General features: G+C 54.2%; 1 protein-coding gene across 1 annotated transcript in view; it reads right to left on the bottom strand.

The window, feature by feature from the left end:
* The window catches only part of LOC142259778 (tubulin alpha-3 chain-like), a 75,702-nt gene that overhangs the window by 2,532 nt on the left and 46,577 nt on the right, over positions 1-26,593 (bottom strand). The window contains exon 4 of the mRNA XM_075331886.1: positions 10,526-11,206. Coding sequence (XP_075188001.1) covers positions 10,526-11,206 — 681 coding nt within the window. The remainder of the gene's footprint in view (positions 1-10,525; positions 11,207-26,593) is intronic.

The raw sequence follows: 26,593 nt of genomic DNA, 5'->3' as shown, positions 1-26,593 counted from the left end.
CCTCATTGGCTCGAAGGGTGATTCCTGAAGAGCCGATATGACCCCGTTCCGATCCCAGGGTTCTAGCCGACTCTTGGAAGGAGGGACTATGTGGCAAACCCCCTGCAGGGACGTGCGTGCCTGAGGAAGCCTGGCTAGACGCTTTTGAAAAAAACACAGAAGCGCCGAAATTCGTCCCTTAAGGGAATCGAGAGACCACCCCTATTCCATTCCGGATTGAAGGAAGGATAGAAAAATGGGCAAGGCGAATGGCCAGAGTAACATCCTGATCAGAACATCAGGATAAGAAGATCTTCCACGTCCTGTGGTAGATCTTGGCGGACGTTGGTTTCCTGGCCTGTCTCATAGTGGTAATGACCTCTTGAGATAACCCTGAAGACGCTAGGATCCAGGACTCAAAGGCTACGCAGTCAGGTTGAGGGCCGCAGAGTTCAGATAGAAAAACGGCCCTTGAGATAGTAAGTCTGGCCGGCCTGGTAGTGTCCACGGTTGGCCTACCGTGAGAAGCCACAGATCCGGGTACCACGACCTCCTCGGCCAGTCTGGAGCGACGAGGATGGCACGGCGGCAGTCGGATCTGATCTTGCTTAACACTCTGGGCAGCATCGCCAGAGGAGGAATACATAAGGCAGTGGAAACTGCGACCAATCTGGTCTTGAGAACGTGCCCTGAATGCCGGGACCTTGTTGTTGTGCCGGGACGCCAATAGGTCGACGTTCGGCTTCACCCAGCGGCAACAAATCTCTTGAAACCCGTCCGGGTGAAGAGACCATTCCCCTGCGTCCATGCCCGGCGACTGAGAAAGACTGCTTCCCAGTTCTCTACGCCCGGGATGTGAACTGCGGAGATGGTGGAGGCTGTGGCTTCCATCCACAGCAGAATCCGCCGGACTTCCTGGAAGGCTTGCCGACTGCTTGTGCCGCCTTGGTGGTTGATGTATGCCACCGCCGTGGCGTTGTCCGACTGAATTCGGATCTGCCTGCCTTCCAGCCACGGCTGGAACGCTTTTAGGGCTAGATACACTGCCCTTATCTCCAGAACATTGATCTGGAGGGAGGACTCTGTTGAGTCCATGTACCCTGAGCCCTGTGGCGGGGGAAGACTCCCTGACAGACTCGCGTCAGCCGTGACCACAGCCCAGGATGGGGGCAGGAAGGATTTTTCCTTCGATAAGACGTGAGAAGAAGCCACCACTGAAGGGATGCCTTGGCTGCCCGAGAAGGAGCAACGTTCCTGTCGAGGGACGTCGATTTGCTGTCCCATTTGCGGAGAAAGTCCCCTTGAAGTGGGCGCAGATGAATCTGCGCAAACTGAGCTGCCTCCATAGCTGCCACCAACTTCTCTAGGAAGTGTATGAGGCGCCTCAAAGGGTGTGACTGGGCTCGAAGGAGCGATTGCACCCTTGTCTGTAGTGAACGCTGTATGTCCAGTTGAAGCTGCACTATCGCTGAGAGAGTATGAAACTCCATGCTGAGATATGTCAGTGATTGGGCCGGTGTCAATCTTGACTTTGGGAAATTGATGATCCACCCGAATCTCTGGAGAGTCTCTAGAGCAATGTTCGGGCTGTGTTGGCATGCCACCCGAGAGGGAGCCTTGACCAGCAGATAGTCTAAGTAAAGGATCACCGAGTGTCCCTGAGAGTGTAGGACCGCTACCACCGTTGTCATGACCTTGGTGAAGGCCCGTGGGGCTGTCGCCAGGCCAAGAGTTAGTGCCACGAACTGAAGTTGTTCGTCCCCTATGGCGAAGCGCAGGAAGCGCTGAAATCCTGGTACAATCGGCACGTGGGGATAAGCATCCCTGATGTCGATTGATGCTAGGAAGCCTCCTTGGGCCATCAAAGGCGATGGCAAAGCGGAGAGATTCCATCCGGAACCGTTAGGTTCTCTGTCCGTTGAGCAGTGTGAAGTCCAGAACGGGGTGGAGTGATCCGTCCTATCTGGTGTTCACCGCCTGGAAATGCATCGGCTCGCTCGGGGGACGGAGATGCTCTGAAGCAACGAGTCGGAGGACGAGAACTGAGCTCTATCCTGTGACCGTAAGACAGAATGTCTCCTACATCGGTCTTGGACACGTGGGGAGCACTCCCCTGACCTGGACCGCCATACAGAAAAGGTTCTCTGTGCACGGCGGAGGCTGAAAATACCACCGCCTGAGACGTCAAGACGCTAAATGCGGAGCAGACCGCATTAATCTGAGACAGAGCAGCTGAGATAGCCTGGAGTGCCCGCCCCTGCAAAGGCTGGGGCAACGGACGCGCCTATGGGTTCATAGATGGATCTCATTAGGAGTTCTATCTGTCTGTCCGTGGCATTCTTGAGCGTGGACCCGTCAGCCACTGCTACTACTGATCTAGCCGCCAGTCAAGAGACTGGAGGGCACCTTATGACACTGAGCCCAAACCTTAACAACGTCAGAGGGGAAGGGACAACGTGTGTTACAAGGCGTTCAGTAAAACGCTTGTCCGGGAAGGTGTGCTTCTGTACAAATCTGTGAAGCCTTTAGAGCCACGTCCGGACAGAGTCCTGGGCTGCGACCTCCGCCTCATCCTCTAGAGGGTCCTCAAGCTGAGACCCTTGAAGAAGTCGGGGAAGATTCCAAGCAAGGCTGCTTAGCCGGACTGGGACTGCGGTTCGTGCTGGAGTACCCCACGTCATAACTAGAGGCCACCCCAGGAACACGCTTCGTCGCAGACCAATAGAGGCCTGGGGCGATCCCGCAGTGCCCGGGGCCCGTGTAAGGGACCGGTCTGGACTGCAAACTCCTAGTCTCTTAGCCGACCATTTGTCCATAGCCTGAGACATGGATAGTGAAAATGACTCCGAGTTTCTCAGCAAAGGCTGCAACTCTGTTCCTGCCGCCTGGACAGGTAACGCCGGCGGAGTTCAACCAGTGCCCCCAGCTCCGTAATCATATACCATATAAATAAACATATATATATATATATATACTGCGGCACCAAGGGGGGGGCAACACCTGAAAAACTGGTGCCCCCCCAGTGCTCAGTGAGGGGGAAGGAGGATACCAACGTATGCTCCAGCCCTCCCTGCCGACGTTCAGTCGGCCGTCCCGTCGTTACCCCTGACTGGCAGGCCCCAGAACGGGAGTATATGGCACTAGGCCGTAAGAGCCGGGATTTAAAAACGCGGCCGGCAGACATGGCGCGGTCTGTGCGGTAGTCCGAGTCTCACAAACAGTCAGCAACCGCTGCGGCGTTTGTAAAACATGCATGCACTGTCCCTCAGGGGACACAGAGTACGTTATGATGCAGGGCTCTGTCTGCGGTAATCCGGTGGTCTATAGTGATCAGTGATTGGGGGGGGGGGGGGGGGCGGAGGACAGCGAGGTGTGCTCCAGCCCTCACTGTCGGCAACATACCGACCATCCCGCCCTTCTCCCTGACTGGCAGGCTCAGGGGCGGGAGTTTAACACAGTAGGCCGCAAAAGCCGGGAACTAAAGTAAAAACCGCGGCCGGCAAACAGGCATGGTCGGCGCGGTAGTCCCGGACAAAAAATGCACATCGCAGTCGCAGCTGCGTCTGAGGCCAAGGTGCTTCATGCACCGTCCCAACGGGGACACAGAGTACCTGTAGATGCAGGGCCATGTCCCTGACGATACTCCGTCTCCTGTCCGGCAGGGGCTGCGGATGTGGCTTGTAGCCACCAGATTCTCTGCCCCGGGTCTCCCTCAGCTGCAGCCAGAAGTTGCTGAAAAACATGGCTGACGGCGTTCTCTGAGGAGGAGGGAGGCGTGGGCGTAGTCACAAAAAAGTGCGGGAATCTGGTGCCCCAGCGTGGGTAGTGAGGGGGGCGGAGGACAGCTCAATGTACTACAGCCCTCACTGTCGGCGTCATACCGACCGTCCCGCCCTTTTCCCTGACTGGCAGGTCTGGGGGCGGGAGAATCCCATACTAGGCCGCAAAAGCCGGGGACTAAAGTTAAAATCGCGGCCGGCCGGCAGTGCACGGTCGGCGCGGTAGTCCCGGACCCATACGCACGCCGCAGGCGCTGCAGCGTCTGGGCCCAAGGTGCTTTATGCGCCGTCCCAACGGGGACACAGAGCCCTTGGAATATGCGGTACTAGGCCGCAGAGCCGGGGACTATAGTTATAAGCGCGGCCGGCAACAAGCTCGGCCAGCGCGGTAGTCCCGGCGCACTAACACGCCCAGCAGTGCTGCAGCGTGTATGACACAAGCGCTCCATGCGCCGTCCCCAAGGGGACACAGAGTACCTCACAGTAGCAGGGCCATGTCCCTGACGATACCCAGCTCCTGTCCAGCAGATTCCCCAGGGGCTGCGGAGGGAGCACGGTCCCAGTGTCTGGAGACCGATCATGGATCCCACTTCACCCAGAGCCCTAGCAGGGATGGGGAAGGAAAACAGCATGTTGGCTCCTGCCTATGTACCCGCAATGGGTACCTCAACCTTAACAGCACCGCCGACCAGAGTGGGGTGAGAAGGGAGCATGCTGGGGGCCCTATATGAGCCCACTTTTCTTCCATCCGAAATAGTCAGCAGCTGCTGCTGACTAAGTTGTGGAGCTATGCGTGGATGTGTGCCTCCTTCGCACAAAGCATAAAAACTGAGGAGCCCGTGATGCACGGGAGGGTGTATAGCAGAGGGGAGGGGCTTTACAATTTTAAGTGTAATACTTTGTGTGTCCTCCGGAGGCAGTAGCTATACACCCAATTGTCTGGGTCTCCCAATGGAGCGACAAAGAAATTTTGTTTACTTATCGTAAATTCCTTTTCTTCTAGCTCCTATTGGGAGACCCAGACAATTGGGTGTATAGCTTCTGCCTCCGGAGGCCACACAAAGTATTACACTTTAAAAAGTGATACCCCTCCCCTCTGCCTATACACCCTCCCGTGCATCACGGGCTCCTCAGTTTTGGTGCAAAAGCAGGAAGGAGAAGACTTATGAATTGGTATAGGGTAAATTCAATCCGAAGGATGTTCGGAGAACTGAAAACCATGAACCAAAAGAACAATTTAACATGAACAACATGTGTACACAAAAGAACAAACAGCCCGAAGGGAACAGGGGCGGGTGCTGGGTCTCCCAATAGGAGCTAGAAGAAAAGGAATTTACAGTAAGTAAACAAAATTCCCTTCTTCTTTGTCGCTCCATTGGGAGACCCAGACAATTGGGACGTCCAAAAGCAGTCCCTGGGTGGGTAAAAGAATACCTCGATAGAAAGAGCTGAAAACGACCCCCTCTTACAGGTGGGCAACCGCCGCCTGAAGGACTCGCCTACCTAGACTGGCATCTGCCGAAGCATAGGCATGCACCTGATAGTGTTTCGTGAAAGTGTGCAGACTCGACCAGGTAGCCGCCTGACACACCTGCTGAGCCGTAGCCTGGTGCCGCAATGCCCAGGACGCACCCACGGCTCTGGTAGAATGGGCCTTCAGCCCTGAAGGAATCTGAAGCCCAGAAGAACGGTAGGCTTCAAGAATCGGTTCCTTGATCCACCGAGCCAAGGTTGACTTGGAAGCCTGCGACCCTTTACGCTGGCCAGCGACAAGGACAAAGAGCGCATCTGAACGACGCAGGGGCGCCGTGCGAGACACGTAGATCCGGAGTGCTCTCACTAGATCCAAAGAGTGCAAATCCTTTTCACATTTGTGAATTGGATTAGGGCAAAATGAAGGCAAGGAGATATCCTGATTGAGATGAAAAGGGGACACCACCTTAGGGAGAAAGTCCGGGACCGGACGCAGAACCAACTTATCCTGGTGAAACACCAGGAAGGGGGCTTTGCATGACAGCGCTGCAAGCTCCGACACTCTTCGGAGTGATGTAACTGCCACTAGAAATGCCACCTTCTGCGAAAGACGTGATAAAGAGACATCCCGCAGCGGCTCGAAAGGTGGTTTCTGAAGAGCCGTTAGCACCCTGTCAAGGTCCCAGGGTTCCAGCGGACGCTTGTATGGTGGGACTATGTGGCAAACTCCCTGCAGGAACGTGCGTACCTGCGGAAGCCTGGCCAGGCGCTTTTGAAAAAATACGGAGAGCGCCGATACTTGTCCTTTGAGAGAGCCGAGTGACAAACCCTTGTCCATTCCGGATTGAAGGAATGAAAGAAAAGTGGGTAAGGCAAACGGCCATGGAGGAAAACCGTTATCAGAGCACCAGGATAAGAAGATCCTCCACGTCCTGTGATAGATCTTGGCGGACGTTGGTTTCCTGGCCTGTCTCATAGTGGCAATGACATCTTGAGATAATCCTGAAGACGCTAGGATCCAGGACTCAATGGCCACACAGTCAGGTTGAGGGCCACAGAATTCAGATGGAAAAACGGCCCTTGTGACAGCAAGTCTGGGCGGTCTGGAAGCGCCCACGGTTGACCCACCGTGAGATGCCACAGATCCGGGTACCACGATCGCCTCGGCCAATCTGGAGCGACGAGAATGGCGCGACGACAGTCGGACCTGACTTTGCGCAGCACTCTGGGCAGCATCGCCAGAGGGGGAAACACATAAGGCAGTCGAAACTGCGACCAATCCTGAACTAATGCGTCCGCCGCCAGAGCTCTGTGATCCTGAGACCGTGCCATGAAGGCCGGGACCTTGTTGTTGTGTCGTGACGCCATGAGATCAACGTCCGGCGTTCCCCAGCGGCGACAGATCTCTCGAAACACGTCTGGGTGAAGAGACCATTCCCCCGCGTCCATGCCCTGACGACTGAGAAAATCTGCTTCCCAGTTTTCTACGCCCGGGATGTACACTGCGGAGATCGTGGAGGCTGTGGCCTCCACCCACTGCAGAATCCGCCTGACTTCCTGGAAGGCTTGACGACTGCGCGTGCCGCCCTGATGGTTGATGTATGCGACGGCAGTGGCGTTGTCCGACTGTATACGGATCTGCCTGCCCTCCAGCCACCGATGGAAGGCCAATAAGGCTAGATACACTGCCCTTATCTCCAGAACATTGATCTGAAGGGAGGACTTTACCGGAGTCCAGGTTCCCTGAGCCCTGTGGTGGCGGAAAACCGCTCCCCACCCTGAAAGGCTCGCGTCCGTGGTGACCACAGCCCAGGTTGGGGGTAGGAAGGATCTTCCTTGCTATAGAGAATTGGGACGGAGCCACCACTGAAGAGACGTCTTGGTTGCAAGGGACAGAGAGACGTTCCTGTCGAGGGAAGTCGACCTCCTGTCCCATTTGCGGAGAATGTCCCATTGGAGTGGCCGCAGATGGAATTGCGCGAACGGCACTGCCTCCATCGCTGCCACCATCTTCCCCAGGAAGTGCATGAGGCGCCTCAAGGGGTATGACTGACCCCGAAGAAGAGATTGTATCCCTGCCTGCAGGGACAGCTGTTTGTCCAGCGGTAGCTTGACTACCGCTGACTGTGTATGAAACTCCATGCCGAGGTAAGTCAGTGATTGAGTCGGTGTCAACTGGGATTTTGGGAAGTTGATTATCCACCCGAACTGCTGGAGAGTCGCCAGAGCGACTGTAAGGCTGTGTTGACATGCCGCCCGAGAAGCTGCCCTGACTAGGAGATCGTCTAAGTAGGGAATCACCGAGTGGCCCTGAGAGTGTAGGACTGCTACAACGGATGCCATGACTTTGGTGAACACCCGTGGGGCTGTTGCCAGGCCGAAAGGCAATGCCACGAACTGAAGGTGCTCGTCCCCGATGGCGAAACGCAAGAAGCGTTGATGTTCGGGTGCGATCGGCACATGGAGATAAGCATCCTTGATGTCGATCGATGCTAGGAAGTCTCCTTGTGACATCGAGGCGATGACCGAGCGGAGAGATTCCATCCGAAACCGTCTGGTCCTCACATGTCTGTTGAGCAATTTGAGGTCCAGAACGGGGCGGAATGATCCGTCCTTCTTTGGCACCACGAACAAGTTGGAGTAAAAGCCGCGACCATGTTCCTGAGGGGGAACCGGGATCACAACTCCCTCTGTTTTCAGAGTGGCCACTGCCTGAAAAAGTGCGTTGGCCCGCTAGGCGTAGGAAGAAAAAGCTGTCGCTTGAGAAGTCAGAGACGCAACCTGCGGAGCAGAATTACGTGTGACTGCATTAATCTCAGCCAGACAAGCTGAGATAGCTTGTAGTGCCCACACGGCTGCAAAGGCCGGGGCAAAAGACGCGCCCGTGGCTTCATAGATGGATTTCATCAGGAGCTCTATCTGCCTGTCAGTGGCATCCTTCAGCGATGAGCCATCTGCCACCGATACTACAGATCTAGCCGCCAATCTAGAGACTGGAGGATCCACCTTGGGACACTGAGCCCAACCCAACTACGTCAGAGGGGAAGGGGTAACGCGTGTCAGTAAGGCGCTTAGTAAAGCTCTTGTCCGGAACCGCTCTGGGCTTCTGGACTGCATCTCTGAAGTTAGAGTGATCGAAAAAAGCACTCCGTGTACGTTTGAGGAACCGAAACTGGTGTTTCTCCTGCTGAGAAGCCGACTCCTCTACAGGTGGAGGCGGGGGAGACAGATCTAACACCTGGTTAATGGACGAGATAAGATCATTAACTAAGGCGTCCCCTTCAGGTGTATCAAGATTGAGGGCAACGTCAGGTTCAGAGCCCTGAGCTGCGACGTCCGCCTCGTCCTCCAGAGAGTCCTCGGGCTGGGAACCCGAACAGCGTGAAGAAGTCGGGGAAGATTCCCAGCGAGCCCACTTAGTCGGTCTGGGACTGAGATCCGGGCAGGAGTCCTCCGCGTGGGACCTAGGGCCCAACCTGGGAGCGCGCTGCGGCGCGGACCGAGAGGGGCCTGGAGGCGACGAGCTAACGGGGACCGGGGCCTGTGTAAGGACCGGTCTGGACGGCAAAGCTTCTAGCAGCTTGGCAGACCATTTGTCCATAGACTGAGCCATGGATTGCGAAAGTGACTCAGAGAGTTTCTCAGCAAACGCAGCAAACTCTGTCCCTGCCGCCTGGACAGGGGGAGCAGGGGGGTCTACATGAGCCGAGGGGCCCACTAGTGACCGAGGCTCCGGCTGAGCAAGCGAAACAGGGGTTGAGCATTGCTCACAGTGAGGGTAGGTGGAACCTGCAGGTAACATAGCCGCACAAGAGGTACAGGTCGCAAAAAAACCCTGTGCCTTAGCACCTTTGCTCCTTGTGGACGACATGCTGTTGTCTCCTAGGAGAGTGATCACTGAGGGTATATGGGAAGGGGTATACAGCCCGACCGAACAGAAATATGTATATAAATACGTATCTATTCCGGCACCCTGGGGGGGACCAGCACCGGGTGACCGGTGTGGCTTACCGACCGCTAAAAAGCGAGTGTGTGTCCTCCAGATTCCCTGCCTTAGGTCTCCCAGAGCTGCAGAGCTCTTCTCTGATAATCCTCCACCGGCAGAATGCCAAAAAACATGGCTGCCGGAGCTCTCAGGGGAGGAGTGGAGCCGTGGGCGGTGCTAGAAAAGTGCGGGAATCTGGGGTCCCCACAGTGATCAGTGAGGGGGGAGGAAACATACAGGATGCTCCGGCCCTCACAGCCGACGTCAGGCCAGCCGTCCCGCCCTTACCCCTGACAGGCAAGCCCGGGGGCGGGATTTTAGCTACTAGGCCGCGATGAAGCCGGGGACTAAATTTAAGACCGCGGCCGACAAGCAGGCTCGGTCGGCGCGGAAGTCCGCCGGTCTTCCGAAATCAGCAGCTGCTGCAGCGTCCGGGAATAAGGCGCTCCATGCACAGTCCCCATGGGGACACAGAGTACCTTATAGATGCAGGGCCCGATCCCTGAGGAAGAATATACTCCTGTCCAGCAGATTCCCACAGGGGCTGCGGAGGGAGCCCGGTCCCAGTGAATGGATGACCGGTTAGGATCCCACTTCTCCCAGAGCCACTAAGGGATGGTGAAGGAAAACGGCATGAGGCTCCGGCCTTTGTACCCGCAATGGGTACCTCAACCTTAACAGCACCGCCGACTTTAGTGGGGTGAGAAGGGAACATGCCGGGGACCCCGTGGGGGTCCTCTTTTCTTCCAACCGATATAACTAATCTGAGAATGCATGAGTGGATGTGTGCCTCCTTCCACACAAAGCATAAAACTGAGGAGCCCGTGATGCACGGGAGGGTGTATAGGCAGAGGGGAGGGGTTACACTTTTAAAGTGTAATACTTTGTGTGGCCTCCGGAGGCAGAAGCTATACACCCAATTGTCTGGGTCTCCCAATGGAGCGACAAAGAAAAAGCGGGTAAAAACGCAGTGTGCGCACAGGGCCTAATGGAGTCTTCAGACTTGGTATATTGATGACCTTTCCTTGGCAAGGACATGCCATCACTTTATTATCAGTAGGGTTATACTTCTAGGACCCCCCACAATCCTGAGACTGAAGGGGCTAAGATGTCAATGTGTAGGAAAATTAGTGAGGATCCGCTTCAATCTCACAATCTGCACCCCACTAGTCATGTGATGGTATATCTTTTCTATAGGCTTCACTTTATTATATGGGTTTTTCCACCAATCTAATTCTGTGCTAATATTCTCGGCACTGGTAATGACACTTTCCATTTAGGCCGGTGTGGGTGGGTTTCTAATACTAACCTTGAATCCTGTTGGGCACCAGTCTACAAACTGAATAGTGCGTTTTGTCTTAATGGTTGCGATGGCGGCGTTGACATCCTTGGGGACCACGTCCCCCCTGTATAACATGCAGCAGGCCATGTATTTGCCGTGGCGGGGGTCACACTTCACCATCTGGTTTGCAGGCTCAAAGCAGGCATTGGTTATTTCAGCCACGGACAGCTGCTCGTGGTAGGCCTTCTCTGCAGAGATGACAGGCGCGTACGTGACCAGCGGGAAATGGATACGTGGATATGGAACCAGGTTTGTCTGAAATTCGGTGAGATCAACATTTAAAGCCCCATCAAACCTCAGCGAGGCAGTGATGGACGACACGATCTGCCCAATGAGACGGTTGAGATTTGTGTATGTTGGACGTTCAATGTCCAAGTTTCGGCGACAAATATCATAAATGGCCTCATTGTCCACCATAAAGGCGCAATCTGAATGCTCCAGCGTGGTGTGTGTGGTCAGTATGGAGTTGTATGGCTCCACCACTGCTGTGGACACTTGCGGTGCTGGGTAGATTGCAAACTCAAGCTTGGACTTCTTGCCATAATCTATAGAGAGTCTCTCCATCAGAAGAGATGCAAATCCTGAGCCTGTGCCGCCTCCAAAGCTGTGGAAAATGAGGAAACCTTGTAATCCGGTGCACTGGTCAGCCTGCGAGAGAAGATAGTGCCATATTACACATAACGGTCATAACCAAAGCCTTCCATGTCCTCTATGTATAGATCAGTGCTGATCATAGGGGCCATAGAGGAGCCTCAGTCACCATCACAGCCCTGCGATCATGTAACACCAGCTTCATACAGTGCGTCCACCCATCTCCTGTATACACCGCACCTATATACAGCGTGTCCACCCATCTCCTGTATACACCGCACCTATACAGAGCGTGTCCACCCATCTCCTGTATACACCGCACCTATATACAGTGTGTCCACCCATCTCCTGTATACACCGCACCTATATACAGTGTGTCCACCCATCTACTGTATACACCGCACCTATACAGAGCGTGTCCACCCATCTCCTGTATACACCGCACCTATATACAGTGTGTCCACCCATATCCTGTATACACCGCACCTATATACAGCGTGTCCACCCATCTCCTGTATACACCGCACCTATACAGAGCGTGCCCACCCATCTCCTGTATACACCACACCTATATACAGTGTGTCCACCCATCTCCTGTATACACCGCACCTATATACAGTGTGTCCACCCATCTCCTGTATACACCGCACCTATACAGAGCGTGTCCACCCATCTCCTGTATACACCGCACCTATATACAGTGTGTCCACCCATATCCTGTATACACCGCACCTATATACAGCGTGTCCACCCATCTCCTGTATACACCGCACCTATATACAGCGTGTCCACCCATCTCCTGTATACACCGCACCTATACAGAGCGTGTCCACCCATCTCCTGTATACACCGCACCTATATACAGTGTGTCCACCCATCTCCTGTATACACCGCACCTATATACAGTGTGTCCACCCATCTCCTGTATACACCGCACCTATACAGAGCGTGTCCACCCATCTCCTGTATACACCGCACCTATATACAGTGTGTCCACCCATCTCCTGTATACACCGCACCTATACAGAGCGTGTCCACCCATCTCCTGTATACACCGCACCTATATACAGCGTGTCCACCCATCTCCTGTATACACCGCACCTATACAGAGCGTGTCCACCCATCTCCTGTATACACCGCACCTATATACAGTGTGTCCACCCATCTCCTGTATACACCGCACCTATATACAGTGTGTCCACCCATATCCTGTATACACCGCACCTATATACAGTGTGTCCACCTATCTCCTGTATACACCGCACCTATATACAGTGTGTCCACCCATCTCCTGTATACACCGCACCTATATACAGCGTGTCCACCCATCTCCTGTATACACCGCACCTATATACAGTGTGTCCACCCATCTCCTGTATACACCGCACCTATATACAGTGTGTCCACCCATCTCCTGTATACACCGCACCTATATACAGTGTGTCCACCCATCTCCTGTATACACCGCACCTATATACAGTGCGTCCACCCATCTCCTGTATACACCGGACCTATATACAGTGCGTCCACCCATCTCCTGTATACACCGCACCTATATACAGTGTGTCCACCCATCTCCTGTATACACCGCACCTATATACAGTGTGTCCACCCATCTCCTGTATACACCGCACCTATATACAGTGCATCCACCCATCTCCTGTATACACCGCACCTATATACAGTGCGTCCACCCATCTCCTGTATACACCGCACCTATATACAGTGTGGCCACCCATCTCCTGTATACACCACACCTATATACAGTGTGTCCACCCATCTCCTGTATACACCGCACCTATATACAGTGTGTCCACCCATCTCCTGTATACACCGCACCTATATACAGTGTGTCCACCCATCTCCTGTATACACCGCACCTATATACAGTGTGGCCACCCATCTCCTGTATACACCGCACCTATATACAGTGTGTCCACCCATCTCCTGTATACACCGCACCTATATACAGTGTGTCCACCCATCTCCTGTATACACCGCACCTATATACAGTGTGGCCACCCATCTCCTGTATACACCGCACCTATATACAGTGTGGCCACCCATCTCCTGTATACACCGCACCTATATACAGTGTGGCCACCCATATCCTGTATACACCGCACCTATATACAGTGTGTCCACCCATATCCTGTATACACCGCACCTATATACAGTGTGTCCACCCATATCCTGTATACACCGCACCTATATACAGTGTGTCCACCCATCTCCTGTATACACCGAACCTATATACAGCGTGTCCACCCATCTACTGTATACACCGCACCTATATACAGTGTGGCCACCCATCTCCTGTATACACCGCACCTATATACAGTGTGGCCACCCATCTCCTGTATACACCGCACCTATATACAGTGTGGCCACCCATCTCCTGTATACACCGCAACTATATACAGTGTGTCCACCCATCTCCTGTATACACCGCACCTATATACAGTGTGTCCACCCATATCCTGTCCACCGCCATTAACTTGAGAACGGCGGCAGCTATAGGCATAGAAGTGGTGTCTAGGTATAGTAAAGTAGCCATGCGCTACGCAATGAAGCCACCTATAGCGCCACCTGGTGGAAAGAAGGGAATTTTGTTTACTTACCGTAAATTCCTTTTCTTCTAGCTCCAATTGGGAGACCCAGACAATTGGGTGTATAGGCTATGCCTCCGGAGGCCGCACAAAGTATTACACTAAAAGTGTAAAGCCCCTCCCCTTCTGCCTATACACCCCCCGTGCTCCCACGGGCTCCTCAGTTTTGGTGCAAAAGCAAGAAGGAGGAAATATAATTACAAACTGGTTTAAAGTAACTTCAATCCGAAGGAACATCGGAGAACTGAAACCATTCAACATGAACAACATGTGTACACAAAAAGAAGGGAAGTTTGTTACTTACCGTAAATTCCTTTTCTTCTAGCTCTTATTGGGAGACCCAGACGATTGGGGTATAGCTACTGCCCTCCGGAGGCCACACAAAGCACTACACTAAAAAGTGCAAGGCCCCTCCCCCTCTGGCTATACCCCCCCGTGGTATCACGGGTTCTCCAGTTTTAGTGCCAAAGCAAGAAGGAGGAAGCCAATAACTGGTTTAAACAAATTAACTCCGAATAACGTCGGAGAACTGAAAAACCGTTCAACATGAACAACATGTGTACCCGCAAACAACCAAGAAATCCCGAAGGACAACAGGGCGGGTGCTGGGTCTCCCAATAAGAGCTAGAAGAAAAGGAATTTACGGTAAGTAACAAAATTCCCTTCTTCTTCAGCGCTCTATTGGGAGACCCAGACGATTGGGACGTCCAAAAGCTGTCCCTGGGTGGGTAAAGAGATACCTCATGTTAGAGCTGCAAAACAGCCCTCCCCTACGGGGATGTCACTGCCGCCTGCAGGACTCTTCTACCTAAGCTGGCATCCGCCGAAGCATAGGTATGCACCTGATAATGTTTGGTGAAAGTGTGCAGACTCGACCAGGTAGCTGCCTGGCACACCTGTTGAGCCGAAGCCTGGTGTCGTAGCGCCCAGGACGCACTCACGGCTCTGGTTGAATGGGCTTTCAGCCCTGAAAGAACCGGAAGCCCTGCAAAACGGTAGGCTTCCAGAATTGGTTCTTTGATCCATCGAGCCAGGGTGGCTTTAGAAGCCTGCAACCTCTTGCGCGTACCAGCGACAAGGGCATCGGAACGGCGTACGGGCGCCGTGCGTGAAATGTAGATTCTGAGTGCTCTCACCAGATCTAGCAAACGTAAATCATTCTCATACCGGTGAACCGGATGAGTGCAAAAGGACGGTAAGGAGATATCCTGATTAAGATGAAACGAGGATACTACCTTAGGGAGAAACTCCGGAATGATGCGCAGCACTACCTTGTCCTGGTGAAACACCAGGAAGGGAGCCTTGGATGACAGAGCTGCCAGCTCAGACACTCGCCGAAGCGATGTGATCGCAACGAGAAACGCCACCTTCTGTGACAGGCGAGAAAAGGAAACTTCCTTCAGAGGCTCGAAAGGCGGCTTCTGGAGAGCAACTAGAACCCTGTTCAGATCCCATGGATCCAACGGCCGCTTGTACGGGGGTACGATATGACAAACCCCCTGCGGGAACGTGCGCACCTTAGAAAGACGTGCTAGACGCTTCTGAAAAAACACGGATAGTGCTGAGACTTGCCCTTTGAGGGAGTCTAGCGACAAGCCCTTTTCTAACTCCTATTGTAGGAAGGAAAGAAAGATAGGCAATGCAAATGGCCAGGGAGACACTCCCTGAGTAGAGCACCAGATTAAGAAAACCTTCCACGTTCTGTGGTAGATCTTAGCAGACGTGGGCTTCCTAGCCTGTCTCATGGTGGCAACGACCCCTTGGGATAATCCTGAAGACGCTAGGATCCAGGACACACAAGCCACACAGTCAGGTTCAGGGCCGCAGAATTCCGATGGAGAAAACGGCCCTTGAGACAGTAAGTCTGGTCGGTCTGGTAGTGACCCCGGTCGGCCGACCGTGAGATGCCACAGATCCGGGTACCACGATCTCCTCGGCCAGTCTGGTGCGACGAGTATGACGCGGCTGCAATCGGATCTGATTTTTGCGCAGTACTCTGGGCAAGAGTGCCAGAGGTGGAAACACATATGTGAGCCGGAACTGCGACCAATCTTGCACTAAGGCGTCTGCCGCCAGAGCTCTGTGATCGCGCGATCGTGCCATAAATGCCGGGACCTTGTTGGTGTGCCGAGACGCCATTAGGTCGACGTCCGGCCCCCCCCCCCAGCGGCAACAGATTTCCTGAAACACGTCCGGGTGAAGGGACCATTCCCCCGCGTCCATGCCCTGGCGACTGAGGAAGCCTGCTTCCCAGTTTTCTACGCCCGGGATGTGAACTGCGGATATGGTGGATGCTGTGTCCTCCACCCACATGAGGATTCGCCGGACTTCCTGGAAGGCTGCTGACTGCGTGTCCCTCCTTGGTGGTTGATGTATGCCACCGCTGTGGAGATGTCCGACTGGATTCGGATCTGCTCCCTTCTAGCCACTTTTGGAAAGCTAATAGGGTAAGATACCCTGCCCCGATTTCCAGCACATCGAACTGAAGGGTGGACTCCTGCTGAGTCCACGTCCGCTGAGCCATGTGGCGGAGACAAACTGCTCCCCACCCTGACAGACTCGTATCTGTCGTGACCACTGCCCAGGATGGGGGCTATGGCAATGAGGTGGGAATAAGCCACTATTGCAGAGAGTCCTCGGCCGTCAGGGAAAGGGAGACTTCCCGTCCAGGGAGGTTGACTGCCCATCCCATTGGCGGAGAATGTCCCATTGCCGTTGGCGCAGATGAAACTGCGCAAAGAGAACTGCCTCGATGGCTGCCACCATCTTCCTTAGGAAGTGCATGAGGCGCCTTAAGGGGTGCGACTGGCCTTGAAGGAGAGACTGCACCTCTGTCCGCAGTGAACGCTGCTGGTTCAGCGGAAGCTTCACTATGGCTGATAGAGTATGAAACTCCATGCCGAGATACGTTAGTGATTGAGTCGGAGACAGATTTGACCTTGCCAAATTGATGATCCACCCGAAAGTCTGGAGAGTCTCCAGCGTAACATTCAGGCTGCGTTGGCATGCCTCGAGGGAGGTTGCTTTGACGAGTAGATCGTCCAAGTACGGAATCACCGGGTGTCCGTGAGAGTGCAAGACTGCTACCACTGCTGCCATGACCTTGGTGCCCACCCGTGGGGCTGTCGCCAGACTGAATGGCAGAGCTACGAACAGAAGATGTTCGTCTCCTATCACAAAACGTAGAAAACGTTGGTGCTCCGTAGCAATTGGCACGTGGAGATAGGCATCTTTGATGTCTGTTGAGGCAAGGAAGTCTCCTCGAGACATTGAGGCAATGACGGATCGGAGGGATCCCATCCGGAACCGCCTGGCGTTCGCATGCTCGTTGAGCAGTTTCAGAACCAGAACAGGACGGAAGGAACCGTCCATTTTTGGAGCCACAAAGAGATTGGAGTACAAACCCTCGCCCTCGTTCCTGAGGGGGGACAGGGATCACCACTCCTTCTGCTCTTAGAGCGTCCACCGCCTGCAGCAGGGCATCTGCTCGGTGGAGAGGTGGGGCCGTTCTGAAGAATGGAGTCGGAGGACGAGAACAGAACACTGTCCTGTGCACGTGAGCACAATGTCCGTCACCCACCGGTCTGTGACCTGTGGCAGCTAAATGTCGCCAAAGGCGGGGGAGTCTGCCATCAACCGCGGATGCGGAGAGAGAGAGAGAGAGCTGAGAGTCCTGAGGAGACCGCCTTGGTAGCGGTTCCTCCGACTGCCTTCCTTGGGCGAGATTGAGCCCGGCCGGAATCTGAGCCCGTCTGAGGTTTTGTAGCCCTTTTGCACGAGGACAATTGGGACCTGCCGGAGCTTGGGAAGGACCGAAACCTCGACTGTACTTTTAGGACAGCATTAACAGGGTAAGTCGCAGTGCAGACATTGCGGGGTTACGGACGCCTCTGCGGTACAGATGTCCCTGCTCAAGGTCAGCTGCGCAAGAACAGCAGAAAAGGTTAGGTTGCCAATACGGCTGTGGATGCCGGAGCAACCGACACGCCGATAGCCTCCTAGACAGATTTCAACCAGAGTCCATCTGTCTGTGAATGGCATCTTGAAGTGAAGCCCCATCTCCAGTGCAACTATGGCTCTATATGCAAGCCTGGAGATTGGAGAATCCACCTTTGGACCCTGGGTCCAGCGCTGACCACGTCAGGGGAAAAAAGGGATAACGTGTATCCTAAAAACGTTTGGAGAAGACGCTTATCTGGTAAGCGTGGTGTTCCTGGACTGCTTCTCTGAAGTCAGCGTGGCCAGAAAAATACTCAATATCTGCGTGAGACACTGAAAAGGAACTTCTCCTGTTCGTCTCCTATCTCCACTGGGGGAGCTGAGGGAGAAAGATCCAACCTTCCATTGGTGGACGGTATAGGATCATTCCGTATGGCGTTACCACCCGGTGTATCCGGATTGAGAGCGATGTCAGTATCAAAGCCCTGAAGAGCTGCCGTTTGTTCAAGTAGATTGCCCATGGGTGCAAGTCTCTATATTATGACTACTCCGTCCCTGTCCATGGACAGGGTTGACAGGAGGTTTCTTTGGCCACAACTAGTAGAGCCCCGGCAGACGAAGTGCTAGAGACCCCGGCAGACGACGTGCTACAGGGGAGCATGCACACAATGGGACGGTGTCATGAACAGCATCCCATGTAGTAAAAACAGCACTGAAAACTGTGTTGCTTTTTTGCCGCTGCCGACTAGCTATCTAGAAGTATATAGCCAAGATTGGTGACCGTACAGTGCAATGTATAGCATACAGGCATAAAGTACAAATGACCACTGCAGCACAAGCAATACAAGCAGCATAGAAGCCTGTGCCCTGGCACCCCTGCTCTTCTGCTGCTGTATACTAGTCATCTAGGGGAATATAGCCCAGAAGAGTGACCATACAGTGCAATGTATAGCATACAAGCACAAGTACAAATGAACACTGCAGCACATGCAATCCAAGCAGCATAGAAGCCTGTGCCCTGGCACCTCTGCTCTTCTGCTGCTGTAGACTGGTCATCTAGGGGAATATAGCCCAGAAGAGTGACCATACAGTGCAATGTATAGCATACAAGCACAAGTACCAATGCACACTGCAGCCCATGCAATACAAGCAGCATAGAAAAAAACCTGTGCCCCAGCACCCTTGGTTTTCTGCTGCTGTAGTCTAGCCATTCCAGAAGAATATAGCTAAGACTAGCGACTGTACAGTGCAATGTATAGCATATCAGCATAAACACAAATGAACCCCTCAGTCGTGCAAAACAAGCAGCCTAGAAAGCCTGTGCTTTAGCACACCTGCTTTCCTGCTGCTGATGTGTCGCTCCCCAAGCGGGCATATAGCGACCTATGTAGTTAAAAACAACACATGTATACGCTGCATATATATTGTGGTCAGCACTATGTGTGCCCTTACCGCCCGCCTATAAGCGGGTGTATGAACGCCACTGTCCTGCCTTGGTGCCCCGAGCTCTGCAGTAATGGCTGCCGGCTTCTTCCCCAGCTCGTGTGAGTAGGGGCGGGCCGTGGGCGTGCCCCCAAGGCAGAGCGGGAATCCGGCGTCCGACAGAGTGCAGTGAGAGGGCTGGAGCATGTAAAAAGGCTCCAGCCCTCGGCGCTGCTGATTGCTCAGCGCCTGTCCCCTTCCCTGAGTGACAGGGAGGGGGCGGGAACGAAGCGGCACTAGGCCGCAGAAGCCGGGGACTGGAGTTATAAGCGCCGCCGCCGTAAAAGCGCGGTCGGCGCCCAGTCCCCGGCGAACTACAAGTCCCAGCCGCGCCGCCGCTCCCGGAGCGTCCGGCGCGGTAGTTCCCAAAACACAAAGTCACTCAGCAAAGCTGCAGTGACTGTAACCCTTTACTGTCCCCGGCGCACTAGCACACCCAGCAAGTCTGGAGTGTGCTGTGCCTGTGTGTACGGGGACACAGAGTACCTGTAATGGTGCAGGGCCATGTCCCTGAACGGTACTCCAGCTCCGTATCCAGCAGGTTCAAATGGGTCTGTGGATGGAGCCCGGCGTCAGAGCTTTGAGGCCGGCAGGATCCCACTTCCTCAGAGCCCCTCAGGGGGATGTGGAAGGAAAGCAGCATGTGGGCTCCAGCCTCCGTACCAGCAATAGGTACCTCAACCTTACAACACCATCCAGGGGTGAGAAGGGAGCATGCTGGGGGCCCTATATGGGCCCTCTTTTCTTCCATCCGAAATAGTCAGCAGCTACTGCTGACTAAAATCTGTGGAGCTATGCGTGGATGTCTGACCTCCTTCGCACACAAAGCTAAAACTGGAGAACCCGTGATACCACGGGGGGGTATAGCCAGAGGGGGAGGGGCCTTGCACTTTTTAGTGTAGTGCTTTGTGTGGCCTCCGGAGGGCAGTAGCTATACCCCAATCGTCTGGGTCTCCCAATAGAGCGCTGAAGAAAACAGGGGCGGGTGCTGGGTCTCCCAATTAGAGCTAGAAGAAAAGGAATTTACGGTAAGTAAACAAAATTCCCTTCTTCTTTTTCGCTCTATTGGGAGACCCAGACAATTGGGACGTCCAAAAGCAGTCCCTGGGTGGGTAAAATAATACCTCGTAAGAGAGCCGTAAAACGGCCCTTTCCTACAGGTGGGCAACCGCCGCCTGAAGGACTCGTCTACCTAGGCTGGCATCCGCCGCAGCATAGGTATTCACCTGATAGTGTTTCGTGAAAGTGTGCAGGCTCGACCAGGTAGCCGCCTGACACACCTGCTGAGCCGTAGCCTGGTGCCTCAAAGCCCAGGACGCGCCCACGGCTCTGGTAGGATGGGCCTTCAGCCCTGAGGGAACCGGAAGCCCAGCCGAACGGTAAGCTTCGATAATTGGCTCCTTGATCCACCGAGCCAGGGTTGATTTGGAAGCCTGTGACCCTTTACGCTGGCCAGCGACAAGGACAAAGAGTGCATCCGAGCGGCGCCGTACGAGAAATGTAGAATCTGAGTGCTCTCACCAGATCTAACAAGTGCAAATCCTTTTCACATTGGTGAACTGGATGAGGATAAAAAGAAGGTAAGGAGATATCCTGATTGAGATGAAAGGGGGATACAACCTTAGGGAGAAATTCCGGAACCGGACGTAGAACCACCTTGTCCTGGTGAAACACCAGAAAAGGGGCTGTGCATGACAACGCTGCTAGCTCAGACACTCTCCGAAGAGAGGTGACTGCTACTAGGAAGACCACCTTCTGCGAAAGGCGTGAGAGAGAGATATCTCTCATTGGCTCGAATGGTGGTTTCTGAAGAACCATCAGCACCCTGTTCAGATCCCAGGGTTCTAACGGCCGCTTGTAAGGTAGAACGATGTGACAAACTCCCTGCAGGAACGTGCGTACCTGTGGAAGTCTAGCTAGGCGCTTCTGGAAAAACACCGAGAGCGCAGAAACTTGTCCCTTAAGGGAGCCGAGCGACAAACCCTTTTCCAGTCCAGATTGAAGGAAGGACAGAAAAGTAGGTAATGCAAATGGCCAGGGAGAAAAACCCTGAGCAGAGCACCATGACAGAAAAATTTTCCACGTCCTGTGATAGATCTTGGCGGACGTTGGTTTCCTAGCCTGTCTCATAGTGGCAATGACATCCTGAGATAATCCTGAAGATGCTAGGATCCAGGACTCAATGGCCACGCAGTCAGGTTGAGGGCCGCAGAATTCAGATGGAAAAACGGCCCTTGAGACAGCAAGTCTGTTCGGTCTGGTAGTGCCCACGGTTGGCCGACCGTGAGATGCCACAGATCCGGGTACCACGACCTCCTCGGCCAGTCTGGAGCGACGAGGATGGCGCGGCGGCAGTCGGCCCTGATCTTGCGTAACACTCTGGGCAACAGTGCCAGCGGAGGAAACACATACGGGAGCTGAAACTGCGACCAATCCTGAACTAAGGCGTCTGCCGCCAGAGCTCTGGGGTCTTGAGACCGTGCCATGAACATTGGTACCTTGTTGTTGTGCCGGGACGCCATGAGGTCGACGTCCGGCACCCCCCAGCGGCAACAGATCTCCTGAAACACGTCCGGGTGAAGGGACCATTCCCCTGCGTCCATGCCCTGGCGACTGAGATAATCTGCTTCCCAGTTTTCCACGCCTGGGATGTGAACTGCGGATATGGTGGAGGACGTGGCTTCCACCCACATCAAGATCCGCCGGACTTCCTGGAAGGCTTGACGACTGCGTGTGCCGCCTTGGTGATTGATGTATGCCACCGCTGTGGAATTGTCCGACTGAATTCGGATCTGCTTGCCTGCCAGCCACTGCTGGAACGCTTTCAGGGCAAGATACACTGCCCGAATTTCCAGAACATTGATCTGAAGCGAGGACTCTTGCCGGGTCCACGTACCCTGAGTCCTGTGGTGGAGAAAAACCGCTCCCCATCCTGACAGACTCGCGTCTGTCGTGACTACTTCCCAGGATGGGGGAAGGAAGGATTTCCCCTTCGATAATGAAGTGGGAAGAAGCCACCACCGAAGGGAGGCTTTGGTCGCCTGAGAGAGGGAGACGGTCCTGTCGAGGGACGTCGGCTTCCTGTCCCATTTGCGTAGGATGTCCCATTGAAGGGGACGCAGGTGAAACTGCGCGAAAGGGACTGCTTCCATTGCTGCCACCATCTTCCCCAAGAAGTGCATGAGGCGCCTCAAGGGGTGTGACTGGCCTTGAAGGAGAGACTGTACCCCTTTCTGAAGTGACTGCTGTTTGATCAGCGGAAGCTTCACTATCGCTGAGAGGGTATGAAACTCCATGCCAAGGTACGTCAGCGATTGGGCCGGTGTCAGATTTGACTTTGGAAAATTGATGATCCACCCGAAACTCTGGAGAGTCTCCAGGGTAACGTCGAGGCTGTGTTGGCATGCCTCTTGAGAGGGTGCCTTGATCAACAGATCGTCCAAGTACGGGATCACAGAATGACCCTGAGAATGGAGGACCGCTACTACAGTAGCCATAACCTTGGTGAAAACCCGTGGGGCTGTTGCCAGGCCGAATGGTAGTGCCACGAACTGCAGGTGTTCGTTTTCCATGGCGAAGCGCAAGAAGCGTTGGTGCTCTGGGGCAATCGGAACGTGGAGATAAGCATCTTTGATATCGATCGATGCAAGGAAATCTCCCTGGGACATTGAGGCGATGACGGAACGGAGGGATTCCATCCGGAACCGCCTGGTCTTTACGTGTTTGTTGAGAAGTTTCAGGTCCAGGACAGGACGGAAGGACCCGTCCTTCTTTGGGACCACAAACAAGTTGGAGTAAAAACCGTGGCCCTGTTGCTGAAGAGGAACAGGGACCACCACTCCTTCTGCCTTCAGGGTGCCCAGCGCCTGCCGAAGAGCCTCGGCTCGCTCGGGAGGCGGAGAGGACCGGAAGAATCGAGTCGGGGGACGAGAGATGAACTCTATCTTGTAACCGTGAGAGAGAATGTCTCTCACCCAGCGGTCTTTTATTTGTGGCAGCCAGGTGTCGCAAAAGCGGGAGAGCCTGCCACCGACCGAGGATGCTACTAGAGGAGGTAGAAAGTCATGAGGCAGCCGCTTTGTTAGCGGTGCTCCCAATGGCCTTTTTAGGACGTGACTTAGACCGCCATGCATCAGAGTTCCTTTGTTCTTTCTGAGACCTTTTGGACGAGGAGAATTGGGACCTGCCCGCGCCCCGAAAGGACCGAAACCTCGACTGCCCTCTCCTCTGTTGGGAGAGGTTCTGCTTGGGCTGGGGTAAGGATGTATCCTTTCCCTTGGATTGTTTGATGATTTCATCCAGGCGCTCGCCAAAGAGCCTGTCGCCAGAAATTGGCAAACCGGTTAAACGCTTTTTGGAAGCGGAATCTGCCTTCCACTCCCGTAGCCACAAGGCCCTGCGGACTACTACCGAATTGGCGGTCGCAACTGCCGTACGGCTCACAGAGTCCAGGACAGCATTCATAGCGTAAGACGCAATTGCCGAGGTCTGGGAGGTAATGGAAGCCACTTGTGGCGCGGCCGCTTCAATTTTCGCTTGACCTGCTGATATAGCTTGTAGCGCCCATACGGCTGCGAATGCTGGGGCAAAAGAAGCTCCGATAGCTTCATAGATGGATTTCATCCAGAGCTCCATCTGCCTGTCAGTGGCATCTTTAAGCGAGGCCCCATCTTCCACTGCAAGTATGGATCTAGCCGCCAGTCTGGAGATTGGAGGATCCACTTTGGGACATTGAATCCAACCTTTAACCACTTCCGGGGGAAAAGGATAACGTGTATCCTTAAGGCGCTTAGAGAAACGCTTATCCGGACAAGCATGGTGATTCTGGATTGCCTCTCTGAAATCAGAGTGGTCTAGAAACATACTCTGTGTACGCTTGGGGAACCTGAAGCGAAATTTCTCCTGCTGAGAATCTGACTCCTCCGCCGGAGGGGCTGAGGGAAGAATATCCAGCAACTGATGAATGGATGCAATAAGATCATTCACTATGGCGTCCCCGTCTGGAGAATTAAGATTGAGAGGGCTCCCAGGATCAGAATCCTGATCAGCTGTCTCCGCATCATCAACCAGAGAATCCCCCCGCTGAGACCCTAAACAATATGATGTCGAGGGAAATTCTAAGCGGGCCCGCTTAGACGATCTGGGGCTAGGTTCTAAGTCCGAACCCTCCGTCTGGGATGTATGAGATACCCCGTGAGGACATTGTTGGTCCAACTGAGGGGGGTCAGGGAACAATGATTCAACAGAGTCCCTTTGCTGAGATACCGGTCTGGACTGCAAGGCTTCTAGTATCTTAGCCATAGTCTCAGAGAGTTGATCCTTAAAGGCTGCAAACTCAGTCCCCGTCACCTGGACAGTGTCAACAGGTGGCTCCCCCTGGGCCCCTCTTAGCAGAGGATCCGGCTGAGGAAGTGTCACAGGGGTCGAACACTGTACACAATGAGGGTCAGTGGAACCTGCCGGTAGCTGGGTCTTACATGCGGCGCAGGCAACATAATAAGCCTGTGTTTTGGCACCCCTGCCTTTTGTGGGCGCCATGCTATAGTTTTCCCTGAGTAACACAATAGGGTATATAGCCAGAAAGAACTGTGCTCATACAGTGTAAATTATATACAGTACACAAATAATGTACCAATACAATACAGCACCATGGGGCTAGCACCACATGTGCTGCTTACCAGCCGCCTAAGCGGTTGTGAGGCCACCAGAGACCGTGTCTGGGTCTCCCATGAATATGTCCCTCTCTGCAGCATCGGTGGAGCTGACAGGAATGGCTGCGGCGTCCTGACGAGCTGAGGAAGCTGTGGGCGTGGCCTAGAAAGAGCGCGAAACGGGCGCTCACACTGTGCACAGTGAGGGGAGTGGAGCATGTAAATCATACTCCAGCCCTCATTGCTGCTCGCTCCGTGCAGCGTCCCGCCCTTCCCCTGCCTGTCAGGGCTGAGGGCGGGAGAAAAAAAGGGAAACTAGGCCGCAATGAAGCCGGGGACTGTAGTAATAAACGCGGCCGCCGTAAAAGCGCGGTCGCGTGAAAGTCCCCGGCGAACTACAAGTCCCAGCCGCGCCGCAGTGTCCCGTGGCAACGGCGGTCAGTGCGGTAGCCCTTACATATAAACACACTCAGCGACGCTGAGTGTGTAATGGCACATATAGACCCGGTCAGCGCCGCGGTCCCCGGTGCACTAGCACACCCAGCAAAGCTGAGGTGATGCCGTGCGCAGTCCCCATAGGGATACAGAGTACCTTTAAGATGCAGGGCCATGTCCCTGAACGGTATCGGCTCCTATCCATCAGGCTCCACAGGAGTTGTGGATGAAGCCCGGTCTCAGTGCCTGGAGACCGATAAGATCCCACTTCACCCAGAGCCCTAAGGGGGATGGGGAAGGAAAACAGCATGTGGGCTCCAGCCTCCGTACCCGCAATGGATACCTCAACCTTAACAACACCGCCGACAAAAGTGGGGTGAGAAGGGAGCATGCTGGGGGCCCTATATGGGCCCACTTTTCTTCCATCCGACCTAGTCAGCAGCTGCTGCTGACTAATCTGTGGAGCTGTGCTTGCATGTCTGCCTCCTTCGCACAAAGCATAAAAACTGAGGAGCCCGTGGGAGCACGGGGGGTGTATAGGCAGAAGGGGAGGGGCTTAACACTTTTGAGTGTAATACTTTGTGCTGCCTCCGGAGGCATAGCCTATACACCCCAATTGTCTGGGTCTCCCAATAGAGCGAAAAAGAAATTCCCTTCTTCTTTGTCGCTCCATTGGGAGACCCAGACAATTGGGACGTCCAAAAGCAGTCCCTGGGTGGGTAAAATAATACCTCGTAATGGAGCCGTAAAACGGCCCCTTCCTACAGGTGGGCAACCGCCGCCTGAAGGACTCGTCTACCTAGGCTGGCATCCGCCGAAGCATAGGTATGCACCTGATAGTGTTTCGTGAAAGTGTGCAGGCTCGACCAGGTAGCCGCCTGACACACCTGCTGAGCCGTAGCCTGGTGCCTCAAAGCCCAGGACGCGCCCACGGCTCTGGTAGAATGGGCCTTCAGCCCTGCGGGAACCGGAAGCCCAGCAGAACGGTAAGCTTCGAGAATTGGCTCCTTGATCCACCGAGCCAGGGTTGATTTGGAAGCCTGTGACCCTTTACGCTGGCCAGCGACAAGGACAAAGAGTGCATCCGAGCGGCGCAGGGGCGCCGTACGAGAAATGTAGAGTCTGAGTGCTCTCACCAGATCTAACAAGTGCAAATCCTTTTCACATTGGTGAACTGGATGAGGACAAAAAGAGGGTAAGGAGATATCCTGATTGAGATGAAAAGGGGGATACCACCTTAGGGAGAAATTCCGGAACCGGACGCAGAACCACCTTGTCCTGGTGAAACACCAGGAAAGGGGCTTTGCACGACAACGCTGCTAGCTCAG

Source organism: Anomaloglossus baeobatrachus, assembly GCF_048569485.1.
Source record: "Anomaloglossus baeobatrachus isolate aAnoBae1 chromosome 9 unlocalized genomic scaffold, aAnoBae1.hap1 SUPER_9_unloc_4, whole genome shotgun sequence".
NCBI lineage: Eukaryota > Metazoa > Chordata > Amphibia > Anura > Aromobatidae > Anomaloglossus > Anomaloglossus baeobatrachus.
The sequence above is the reverse complement of the archived record's forward strand: the minus strand, read 5'-3'. Positions and strand labels throughout refer to the sequence as shown.